A 12,797-nucleotide genomic window follows, 5' to 3' on the forward strand; every position below is an offset into this window, starting at 1 on the left:
CCTGATAACCCCGAAAATAACTTAAATTACACTTTCAGTTTTGATCATACAGATAAGAGCAATACATTGAATCTGTAAAGGGTCTACTTTTATTTGTATACACACATAATAACAACAGAACTTTTTGAATTTATTAAATAAAGAAAACAATCAGGGTGCATTGTCTGCCGCCTTGGTTCTGTGTGATCTTCATTTAGAAACGCATCATTAAAATGAACTGTAACTCAGCAAATACTCAAAAACAGAGACATGAGAGACATATCTATACAAAGCTTTACATGTCTACTTTTAAACTAAGCAAGTCCTATCGAAAACAAATATTCTGTGATAAAGTAATCCAAACAACATGATGTCCAGTCTTTCACGTCTCCCTTCATTATATCTAATGTGACCACGCCCACACACTATTGATATTACAGTCGTCTATGTGAAGCTCGTGGCGTGTAAAAGCCCACATGACAGCAAACAAGCAAGACTGTTCTTCAGGGTTTTTTTTTATTTTTTATTTTACTGTCCGCTTCGCCCTGAGAGGAATAATACAGCTACAAAATTCACCTCAAGAAGACGTGCTGAGAGGAATAAGATTTGGATTACCTCATAAAAAAGAATGAAGCGGCTTAAATCAGCAGAGATCATAAACATAAGTAAGTCTCTTTATTATTAATCCACTTGTATTAGTTTTCGTATAACTTGTACACATTTTACTAGTTATACTTTTTCCAAAATATAATTCCTGACTAAATGTATAATCAAGTGAAACATTATGAAGTTTCATTTACATCACCTCAATGTTTCACAATGCCAGGAGTTTTTTTTTTTATGTTCTAAGGTATAACATAGACAGCAATACGATATAAAAGTAATATGAGGTATGTGCCAGGTATGTGATGTTCATTTATATATTTCAACATGACACAGTACCAGTCAAAACTTTTGAACAGTAAGATTTTTAATGTTTTTGTAAAGAATTCTCTTCTGCTGACCAAGCCTGCATTTATTTGATCCAAAATACAGAAAGTTTCATTTGCTAAAGCAGTAATATTGTGAAATATGTTTACTATTTAAAATAACTGCTTTCTATTTGAATATATTTTAAAATTTAATTTATTCCTGTGATCAAAGGTAAATTTTCAGCATCATTACTCCAGTCTTACTCCAAGTGTAACAAAATACACTATACCATTCAAAAGCGGGGAGTCAGTATATATAGAAATTAAAACTTTTATTTAGCACACAAGTGATCATAAATACAATAATCATGTTACAAACAATGCTGTTCTTTCTGTTCTTTATATATATATAATCTATATCTATATATATATCTATATATATATATATATATATATAATATATCTATATTTTTTTTTTTTTTTGAGTAGCAAATCAGAATATTAGAATGATTTCTGAAGGATTGTGTGACTGGAGTAATGATGCTAAAAATTCAGTTTGAAAGTCAGCTTTGATTGTTCCTAATAAACTGTTTAACTGCACTGGCAAGTGAATTTCAAGTTATTTTGTGGGATAATTAAATATATTCTAAATAAACTACAAACCTAAAAATATATACATTTATTTTGTCCTCACATTCTTTCTTGTAACTCTTCCCTCTCGGTCACATACCTGGCTAAAAGGCTCATTATGCAGCTCATTATGAGGGCCTTTGTCTTCTCAGGTGTGAATCACACAAATATTCACGGTCAATCATGCCTACTCGCATATGCCCTTTTGAAACAAAAAGTGTCTTAGAAAATTTTAATCAATCTATTGTTTTCTGTGAGCGAGTAAATAAGATGATTTTCACATCATTTTGAAGCAAAAATTCTAGGCTACATGCTTCAGGTTTGACAGTCTTGTGAACAAATGTTCTCTAGGTGTTTTATGACCTTATTTCAGTGACTTCAAAATTTTAGTTTTTCACTAACCATGCATAAACGTTGTTTTCTCAAAAACACAATCATGTACATACATGCTATTTACATATTATTGTAGCACAGTTTGTACTGAATACAGTGTTATTAGACTTTAGCCATGTTTATGTTTATAAGCAACTGAAAAAAGCACAAAAGTCAGGGGATGTCAAAACTTCTCCAGGCCCCCAAAACCCCTTAGACCCCAGAGGTTTAAGGGTTTATGGCTGAAATGAGAAAACATTGGGTTAATTGCTGTCTCAGCACCGGCCATGATTTTATTTTTGCTGTGTATGTGGCCTTGTGTAGTGGGAATGATTAGAAGAGCTGTAAATTCAACCATGAAATCTTCAGTAGTTCATCAGATGGTAATGTACAATGTCTTGTGTGAAAGTAAGAATAATGTGAGAGCTTCTGATGAAAATGATGAAGACAATGAGACGCTAAAATCTGACACCTGCAGCAGCTCTACAGAAGAAGAGTACTAAGTAAGCATTACATGCTGTAGAATAAATATAATAGTGTTTGTTTTCTTTATAGCTTGCTTATATGTTAGGAATGACTATGTTCCATAAAAAAAAAAAAAAAAAATTCACCCTTATGAGACTAATGGTGTTTTAAATACTTGTGACTATTGATGTAAACTATAAGGGTAATGTGTTCAAAAATGTATCTACATTAATCAATATAAGTGATCTGAAATGTATCAAGTGTTTGTGGGCAGATCAGACCAGACTCTGTTCGTATTTCGCGGGCAGGCGGGGATTATGCAAATGTGTACCCAGTGACGTACAGGCAAACAGGCAAAAGAGTCGAACATATAAGGACTCGTTACGGCGATTCAGAACCGACTCTCTCTTTTGAGAGACAATATCTTTATTTATCATGCACTTTTTTGATTAACAACTTTGCAGATTGTTTTCATTTAAGGATAGCTACGTTATAAACTGCAAAAGAGAGATTTTTCAAAAACCCATCTGACCTGCTCTTTAAAGTTCAGATGCAGGTTTATACAAAAACACAAAAAGTTTAATAAAATGATAAACACTCTGTCAGTTTAAATTTAGATTAAAGGCCCATCTCTTTAACCTGGCTATTTGCTGTATATAGGGTTACTGAAAAAGACAAAATTATGACAAGACAAAAAATTAAAAATTCTAATGTTTTAATTCATATAATCAAATATATATTGTTTGAAAGTGCTTAAACAGAGTCAAAGATCACAAAGGTACATCAAACCATCCCTATACAAGTGATTCAATGTAAAGTCAGTAAAAACAGAAAGATTTCAAATAGTGGATAAAATGATAACCTTATAATCCTTTATAAAATATTAATGACGACACCAGTAGTGAGAAACTGTCAATCATTAAACCTGACACCCTGATTTTAAATTGGATCTCAGATAATGCATTTACTATATAGCCTACTATTTATTAAGTTAAATGACAATCATGTCATAGTGTTTTTATAAGCTTTGATGTGGAATTATGTCAATTGTAGTAAAATATTTCTGGTATTGTATGAATCATATTCTAACAAAAAGTAGCTGTACTAAACATTCCATAATCACTGAAAGGCCCTTTATGATTGTATTCTGCATGCTTTGTAAAACAACAAACTACAGACCCACATGGAAACATACAATAGATGTAAACAAGGAATAAAGGAAAACAACAGCAGGAAGATGTCCGCTTTGGTAACATGGTATACACAGAAGGTTAAAGCTTATCAGGTCCAATCCGTAACTGACATTAGTTGCATTGCCAAAAACGAAGACAAAAACACTTCGGACAGCCATGGTTACAGTGCCTCTGTTTGCAAACACAAAGCATCGCCTTAACTCTAAGGTGACAGTGGCATTGTTAGATAATAAGTTATGCCTCATAACTGGTAGGCCTACTGTATATATCAAGTGCAAATGATGACTGTTAATAATTTAATCGGGGTAATTAAGTACTAACGCTCATACTATGATATGCTCATACTATGCTCTTACCTTTATGTATTATTAAATAATTCATCTTGGTTTTATTGGTTTGCATAAATGATTTCTAGTTCATACAATTAATTCTTTAAGCATGAATCTCACAAAAACAGTGTACTGTGTGATAGGTCACCCCAAAACCAAAAGTACATATTTTAAATGCAGAAATTCTTAATAATAATAAAAAAATAAAATAAAAAAAAGTGGGACACTTAATTATAAACATCACAGAAAAACTCTTAAATGGTCCTAAAATATGCTTCATTTTAATCAAAATATATATTCAATTGTTTTTGCTTTTAACTTGAGTAAATATGACCCAAACTGTACTGCACAGGTTTTATGAGATTCGCCCTTTACGTTTTGCTGTTCAAACTATTTTAAACCACATTTTTTAAGCAAATCATTGTATACACAGAGCCATGCACATGCCGACGTGTAATGCAAATGAAAAGGCAGAAGCAGAGAGACAGAGCAGCCGTAACTGAGAGTAAAACAAAGAGAGCAACTGACACAGTCTCTGTCAAGGCCTAGGTTAATCAGCATAGCCATGGCAAACAATTTAAAGTTTTGCAGTTTATAATGTAGTTTTGTTCCTCTTTCAGATAGGTTTTACCACTGTTCCCAGCTGAAGTCATCTCCACCTCCGAATATCAGGAAGAAACCCAGAATGGTCAGAAAAATGACACAATTGCCTGCCATTACTAGGCCACAGGCGCCCCACTGGATCTGCAGAAGAAGAGAGAAATTAGTTTAATTCATGGTGACATATTTCATTCAGTGTACTGTCTGGTTTGCCATTTTAGAAAACATATTCTGTCTGTGTATGCTTTAAAGCCATTTTGTGGACATGTGAGCACTAAATGCAATTTGAACAAAAATGTAATGAAATTTAATCAATACCAGCACAGTGATGTTGGAAGACTGTTCAAAATCAGAATTCTGCGATCAGAGGTGGGTAGAGTACTCCAAAACTGTACTCAAGTAAAAGTAAAAGTACTTATAGAAATATTTAGTCAAGTAAAACTAAAAGTACTAGTCTGAATAGTTACTTGAGTAAGAGTAAAAAAGTATCGGTTAAAAAAAACTACTTAAGTAGTTAGCTACTAGTTACTTTGGGTCATATACTGGATATCTATAGTCTATTTTTTTATTTAGATATATAGATAATGTGTGTGTGTGTGTGTGTGTGTGTGTATATGTATACTGTATATATATATATATGTATATATATATATATATATATATTTCATCAGCTTTATTAGGGCTGTCAATGTCAATCATCCTTAATCAAATCCAAATAAAAGTGTTGTTTACTATAATATATGTTGTGTTTAGCTCTCTATTAATTAAAGAATCCTAAATACAAAAATCACAGGGTTCAAAAAGTATCAATTATATATTTCCAGCAAATATTTACATCAATATATTAGAATTATTTTTTGAAGGATCATCTGACTCTGAAAACTGGATAACAAGGTGAAGAAAATTATGATTTGCAACTGAATAAATGATATTTTAAAGTATATAATTCTTCTTACATGTATATACCTGCTGTGTGTGTATTTTGAAAACACTACATAGCGCTACACAGTATACAAACATATGAATATAATAAACAAAACTTTTACGGATGTGATTAATTGTGATCTAATCATGTAAACAGCCCTAATATATATATATATAAATATATATGAAATATCATATATACACAGTATATGTATAGGCATTTCATCAGCTTTTACACCAGTCTTCATGCATAATTGGGAGGGAAATCATTTCCACTATGTTGATTTACTTTCAATGATGTAAAATTTAGCTCTGTATTAATTCAAAGAATCCTACAACAAACTGTCACAGGTTCCATAGTGGTATCAAGCAACTGTAATCGCACTGGTAATAAATCTAAGTTATAGGAATTATTTTTTGACAGGACGCTGACATCTGAAAAAGATCTTTATCGGTGCAGACAATTTTGATTTGCTTTCAACTGACTAAATGATATTTAAACGTCTCCGATTAATTGATGTGTTATACACTGTATGTTAAACTCTGACACGGGTTCAGAGTGAAAACTCCTCACATGACCGGGAAGTTACCAAACATTCAAACATTCAATAAAACCAATGCAATGACGATCTTCTTTCATCTGTTTTGATCAAGCCTTAAACAAATGGATTTCTCAAAAGCATAAATCATTCACGAAATGGGCAATATTCATTTGTCTAGGAAAAAAGTATTCAGAGAAAAGTAAATAAACTGAAGCATTTATAACTTGTATTGCATTAAGATAAAGTAACGAGAGGAGCGTCGCCCACAATAACGAAGTAAAAGTAGAGTTTTGTTCACTAAAAATGTACTTTAAGTAAAAGTACCCATCTTTAAATATACTCCAAAAGTATTAGTTACCCAAAAAATTTACTCACGTAAATGTAATGAAGTAAATGTAACTCATTACTACACACCTCTGTCTGCGATAACCTCTGAGCTATTATTTTATGAGTTGCATAGGTCATATTCTTACCTGAAAATCTAAATAAAGAAAAAAAAAAATATTTTAAAGAATGGAAGAAAGACTATTTTCAAAACCCATTAAGATATCTGCACTGCAATATTCCGTCCCAATTTACATTACTATAATGCAAAAAATCAGGTCATTCTCGACGTCATGTTGGATGACCAACGAAATGGGATATCGCTTAGATAGACCAATCTACTTAGAGTGTAAACTAAATGAGCCAATGCACATTGCCATGCAATTATTGCATCCAGCTTCTGCTTCAGCGGCGGTGGTTTTCCCGTGTCGAGTGGGTTGCACACAGCAGGCTGCACTATCCCCTGTGTGTGTTGCAGGCAGCCATCTCTCCTGTGCACTTCAGCACACTAAAAGAGCAATTTCTCTAAAAGAGCATTCACGTGTGGAACATCTTTTTAAAGTTGCCTTTCCATCCGTGCATTTCTGGATGTGGTCGTTTCCTGGCGCCGGGTGATGGTCACGATCGCTGCCTCACGTGTCTGGGCATTAAGCATGCTGAGGTGGCTTTCGCAGATGACTCATGCTTCCATTGTGGGAGGATGACCGTCTAGTAGTTGAGGACCAGACGCCATTTCCTGCAAAGTGCCCGTGCCGATGCCTAGATCTGGGGTTCCCTCTGGCAGCAGCCGGGGGTGCCCTATTTCTGTCACTGGCTGGACTGGTCTTAGGGTGACGGTGAGGAATTCCCCGAAACCCCTCCATCCGCCGGTGTTTCGAAAACAGTGGAGCTTTCGAGAGAGCAGGCTGGACCCACTACGGGGGTACCACCTGTATCTTCCGTGGCTTCCCCCTGACGATCGGATGTCGGTCGCTGCATCGGTGGGTGAGCCCCCCTGACGATCGGATGTCGGTTGCTGCATCGGTGGGTGAGCCAGAATTTTCTGGGGAGGAAGATCTGTCAGCGCTGCCAACCTCTGAGCTGCCAGCGGTGCCGGATTCGGATCCATAAATGATGGCTATGCTTTCCCGGGCCGCTGAGAGTGTCGGTCTCGAGTGGAAAATTCCACTCTCGGTGGTGGTGCAGGGAGGGGGTACATGGGAGTCCCCCAGGTCGAGCATTCGGTTGCGATGCAATTATGTCCAAATGCCATTACCACTTGGTGGGGCAAGCCGTTGCTTCCCTCCCGGGCCTGTAGGCATTCGTTGGCTCTGATCGGCAGTGCTTATATGGCCTGTGGAGAAGCTGCCTCCACCTTACACTCTATGGCGTTGTTGCAAGTGCACCAGGTTGAGGCACTGAGGCACTTGCACGAGGCTGGTAATGACACAGAAGTTCTGAAATAACTCCATACCGCTACGGACCTTGCGCTACGAGCAACGAAGCTTACGGCGCTGTCTCTGGGTCATGCGATGTCCGCTATGGTGGTTCAGGAGCGCCTTCTCTGGCTGTGTCTGGCCGACATGTGTGAAACGGACAAGACATGATTCTTGAATGCCCCCATGTCTCAGAACGGCCTTTTCAGCGACACGGTGGAGAACTTTACACAGCAGTTCTCCGCTTGCCAAAACCAGACTGAGGCATCAGGCACATCCTGCCCCGGTGTGCAACTGCTGCCTCCAGCCGGCGGCCAGCGGCAGCGCCTCAGCCTGCTCGTCGCCGAGGGCGGCACCCTACCCCCACTCCCACACAGCAAACACAGCATCCTCCAGCAAAGCAGCGCCGTGGAGCCGGCTCCAGGGCAGCTGCCCTGCCCGTCCAGTCCCCCACCAAACCTGGTGGCAAGAGCAAGAGGCCCTGAGATGGGCGACCCAGAGATGGAAGGACCTGCTCTTTGGGAGATGGTGAATGCACCACTCCCTCCCCGGAGAAGGGCCGGGTGGAGAATCTTTTGTTTCTTTTTTCCCACTTACTCGACAAAAGAGCAATCTCTGGGTCCCCAGAGGGGATGGGGGGGTTGTGGATGATCCAGTGTCCTATCACACTCACCCACCTCTCTCACCAGTGAGCAGCAGTGGGCGCATTGGGAGGACAAACCAATGGACTACCCACGCACCCTCTGCTCGAACGCAGGTCAGAGTTGCACACACTCAGATCCCGCCTCAGACCGACAACGAGACGCCCGGGCCAGGTCCCTGCGTACTTCCTCGCTGACCCACTGTGGGTACGCCTGTAGTTCAATTGGTGCCACTTGCGCAGCATCTGGGAGCCTGGCTAGCGCTACCCAGCCCGTCTCAATGGCTTCGCTCGTTTGGGTTCGGGCTTGGTTATAGTTGTTGTGGCGTCCTAAGTTGTTGGGGGTAGTCTTTTTTTCTTTGGTGGAAGCAGATGATGCTGTTGTGATTGGTGAGGTGGTGGTATTCTTGCTGGCGAAGGATGCGATAGAGCCGGTTCCTCCAGCCGATATGAGGACAGGGTTTTACAGCCCCTACTTCATTGTACCCAAGAAAGGCGGTGGGTTGAGACCCATCTAGGAACTGCGAGTTTTGAACCAGGCCCTTCACAGGGTCCTGTTCAAGATGCTCATGCAGAAGTGCATCTTCAGGTGTATCCGTCCCCATGATTGGTTCGCAGCGATCGACCTGAAGGACACGTACTTCCATGTGTCTATCCTTCCACGCCACAGGCCATTCCTGCGGTTTGCATTTAAAGGACGGGCATATCAGTACGAGGTCCTGACCTTCAGGCTGTCCCTGCCGCCCTGTGTCTTCACGAAAGTTGCGGAGGCGGCCCTGGAGTTGGACTCGGTTGAACAGACAGCACGCCTCAAGCAGGAATGTGCCTAGTCTGTGTTGAACTGCTTGAATACGTTCAAGAGCAGGATGGCTGTCCCACTGAAACAATTTCAGAGGCTCGTAGGGCATATGGCAGCTGCAGCAGCAGTCACTCCATGGCTGCGTCCCGAGGTGGGCGTGGCAACATGACACTCACCGTGTCCAAGCTACATAGGCTTGCCGCCAAACCTTCTCCCCGTGGTCAGATCTTGCATTTCTCCAGGCAGGAGTGCCCCTAGACCAGGTCTCCAGGCATGCTGTGGTCCACACAGATGCCTCAACCACCGCCTGTGGGGCCACGTACAATGGGCTTGCAGTTTCAGGGGTTTGGACGGGGCCCAGACTGCACTGGCAGTCTGGCACATCAACTGCCTCGAGTTGCTGGCGGTGCACCTTGCCTTGATCCATCTCAAAGGGCGCTTACAAGGCAAACATGTACTAGTCTGCATGGACAACACTACAACCGTTGCGTACATCAACCGACAAGGTGGTCTGTGCTCCCGTCGCATGTCATAACTCGCCTGCCACCTCCTCCTTTGGAGTCAGAAGCATCTGAGGTCGCTTCGTGCTGTTCACATTCCTGGGCTGCTCAACCGGGCAGCCGACGAACTGTCCTGAGCTGCACTCCCGGGAGAATGGCAACTCCATCCCCAGATGGTCCAGCTGATTTGGAGACGTTTCGAAGCGGCTCAGGTAGACCCGTTTGCTTCTCCAGAAACCTCTCACTGTCAGTTGTTCTACACTTGGCATGGACGCACTGGCACACAGCTGGCCGCTGGGCCTGCGCAAGTATGCATTTCCCCAGTCAGCCTTCTTGCACAGACACTGTGTAAGGTCAGGGAGGACGAGGAACAGGTCATGCTTGTGGCGCCCTACTGGCCCACTTGGACCTGGTTCCTGGAGCTATTGCTCGTCGTGACAGCCCCTCCTTGGTCGATTAGGAATTTACTGACTCAGAGAAGGGGCACGCTGTGGCACCCACGTCCAAACCTCTCGAAATTTCATGTCTGGTCCCTGGACAGGACGCGGAGGTTCTAGGTGACCTACCCAAAGAGGTAGTTGACACCATCACTTCAGCGAGAGCACCGTCTACGAGACACACTTACGTTTTGAAGTGGAACCTGTTCATCGAGTGGTGTTCTTCTCACCGAGAAGACCCCCGAAGATGCCCGATCAGAGTTGTGCTGTCCTTTTTGCAGCAAGAGTTGAAGCGAAGGCTGTCTCTCTCCACCCTTAAATTTATGTTGCTTCTATCACTGCTAACCACGACCCTGTGGAAGGGAAGTCTCTGGGGAAGCATGACCTGATCACCAGGTTCCTTAGGGGGGCGAGAAGGCTAAATCCACCACGGCCCCCCCATACCTTCTTGGGACCTGACTCTAGTGAACAAGGGTTACCATACGTAACCGAGATGTTATTATAGTTGAAAAAAGCTAAAACTGAAAGCAAAATTAAAACCATAAAAACATTTTTGCTACTTGAAATAAAAAAAAAAAATGTTACCTGAAATAACTAAATGTTATAAAATGTTAAATGTAACCTCAAATAACCTTTTATTTTAGCTAGTTTCCAACTTTTCTTATTTCATTTTGGTTTAACTTGATATACTAAAATAACTTAAACTGAGATACATTTAATAAAACTATATACAAATATTTAAAAAACAAAAACTACTAAAAATGACAAAAAGACTAAAACTTAATCTAAATTTAAAAAGAAAACAGAAAATATTAAAAAAAATATACGTAAATATATTTAAAAATTGCACATAAATATATAGATGTTTATATTTCTGATTCAAAATATTAATAAAAACTATAATAGCATCTCTAAACAGTGTACTGAAATAACAATGACTGTCATAACTATAATCATATTAATTAAATAAAAAGTAAATAAATATATTAAATACAAACACAAAACATGTTAAATAGAATAAACATCTATAGATATAAACACTAATTAAAATATGGTCCTTATAAAAAATTTTTTCCTTTTTTTTTCTTCTTTTTTTTTTTTTTTTTTAAAGATAACCGTAACCTGGACATGTTTTTATTCTTTTAGATTTTACATAGTTTATACCCAAAAATGAAAATTCTATCATCGTTACCCACTATCCACTTGTTCCAAACCTTTATGAGTTTCTTTTTGCTGTTGAACTAAAAAGAAGATATTTTGAAGAATGTTCGAAACCAAACAGTACTTCCATACTATGGAAGTCAATGGGTACCGTCAAATGTTTGGTTACCAACATTCTCATAAATACCTTCTTTTGTGTTCAGTAGAAGAAAGAAACTCATACAGGTTTAGAACAACTTGAATATTCATTTTTAGGTGAACTGTCCCTTTAAGCACATATGCTTCATCACCGATCTTGTCAAATTGTTTATCATAAAAAAGGTCAAGACAAAACTGAAGCGGGACATACCTTACATTCTGTACTCACCACAGATTTTCGTGCAAGCACAACGGGCAGACCATATGCAGACACCACAATTCCAGAGGTTAAGAAGTATGCAAGCTCCCTGCATGCATTGCTTGACTCAGTGTCATCTGCATGCCTCCTAGCTATTAAATTTGGGATAGGTGACAGGATGTAGAAGATCAGGACAAACATTGGCCAGTACACTCTGTGAGGAAAGAAGCACATAGAGGTTATCTCCAATTACTGCACTTAAGCTCTTTAGAGATGACAAAAACAGATACCTACCCAAAATGTTCCAGTGCACATCCCAAAAGGAGAAAAGTCAGTCCAAGTGCACCACTGAAGGATAACGCAACAAGAGCTGAAAAGCAATATTTCAGATTAGTCAAGGCCAAAGAGTTGAGCACTGACACATTACGTGTATTTGTATCGCCCCCTCGCGGCCATAGCTCGCAACTGCAGAAATGACGTACTTAGTGACTAAACTGTTAATAAATAAAATATTTTTAATGTTTAAGATCATTTCTTAATTTGACTATCATTGGTTGATTACTGAATATGACCGAGAAAAAGAAACTGCAGCACAACAGTAAATGTAAGTAAAACTAAAGTAAACTTAAGTAAAACGTAAACCGTAGTAGTAATTGACAACGTATTATTTACCATTGCTGCATGATACTTAACAGATTTTAACTAACCAGGCTGCATTTATATTACACTTAGACCTACAATTTTACATAGCAGTCGGTGGTAATGAAAACTCAACAAAGTTTACAAGACTTTTAGGCTACTTTCGACAGCAGATGCTATCGCGAAAGGATCGGCTTGGTTGTTTGTTTAACGTATTATAAAGTGTTGCACTGATCAGAACAAGAGTTACGGTTTACTTTTACCTTTTATTCCTGCCATCATTCACAGACGCCTTTTGTTTTTGTTTTTCCTTTGTGCAAAGTGTTACTGGACTGACTTCCTATTTCCTCAAACTACTGATTCACCCTTAAAGGAGCAGTCTTACAAATACTTGCAAAGATGAGAACCTTCTCTCTAGAAAAACTAATAACAACAACAATAACAAACTTAATAATAATTATCGTTATTATTATTGTTATTATTATCATTATTATATACGTCGGTTCTGTTTAATAGTCTCTATCTGTCCTACTAGTTAATGCATTGACTAAAAATATGTCTACTATTTATAAATCTTTGTTAACGTTATACTGTTTTGAT

At 39.1% G+C, this 12,797-nt stretch overlaps 1 protein-coding gene across 1 annotated transcript; it reads right to left on the reverse strand.

The window, feature by feature from the left end:
* Nucleotides 1-3,055: 3,055 nt before the first annotated feature.
* Nucleotides 3,056-12,608, reverse strand: LOC109109285 (leptin receptor gene-related protein). Its single transcript, XM_019122431.2, has 4 exons — nt 12,461-12,608; nt 11,853-11,928; nt 11,589-11,772; nt 3,056-4,623 (listed from the first exon to the last, which is right to left on the reverse strand). Exons 1-4 carry the CDS (start codon nt 12,477-12,479, stop codon nt 4,507-4,509), a joined length of 396 nt encoding a protein of 131 aa, XP_018977976.1. The 5' UTR covers nt 12,480-12,608; the 3' UTR covers nt 3,056-4,506.
* Between the last annotated feature and the right edge of the window lie 189 nt (nt 12,609-12,797).

The sequence above is a fragment of the Cyprinus carpio genome, chromosome A2, assembly GCF_018340385.1.
Source record: "Cyprinus carpio isolate SPL01 chromosome A2, ASM1834038v1, whole genome shotgun sequence".
NCBI lineage: Eukaryota > Metazoa > Chordata > Actinopteri > Cypriniformes > Cyprinidae > Cyprinus > Cyprinus carpio.

Coding starts and splice junctions, on each gene's coding strand:
- LOC109109285 (XM_019122431.2), bottom strand. Junction 11,773..11,852: donor TGTGCACTGGAACATTTTGG/GTAGGTATCTGT, acceptor CTTTCCTCACAG/AGTGTACTGGCCAATGTTTG. Junction 4,624..11,588: donor TGCTTGCACGAAAATCTGTG/GTGAGTACAGAA, acceptor CTTCTTCTGCAG/ATCCAGTGGGGCGCCTGTGG.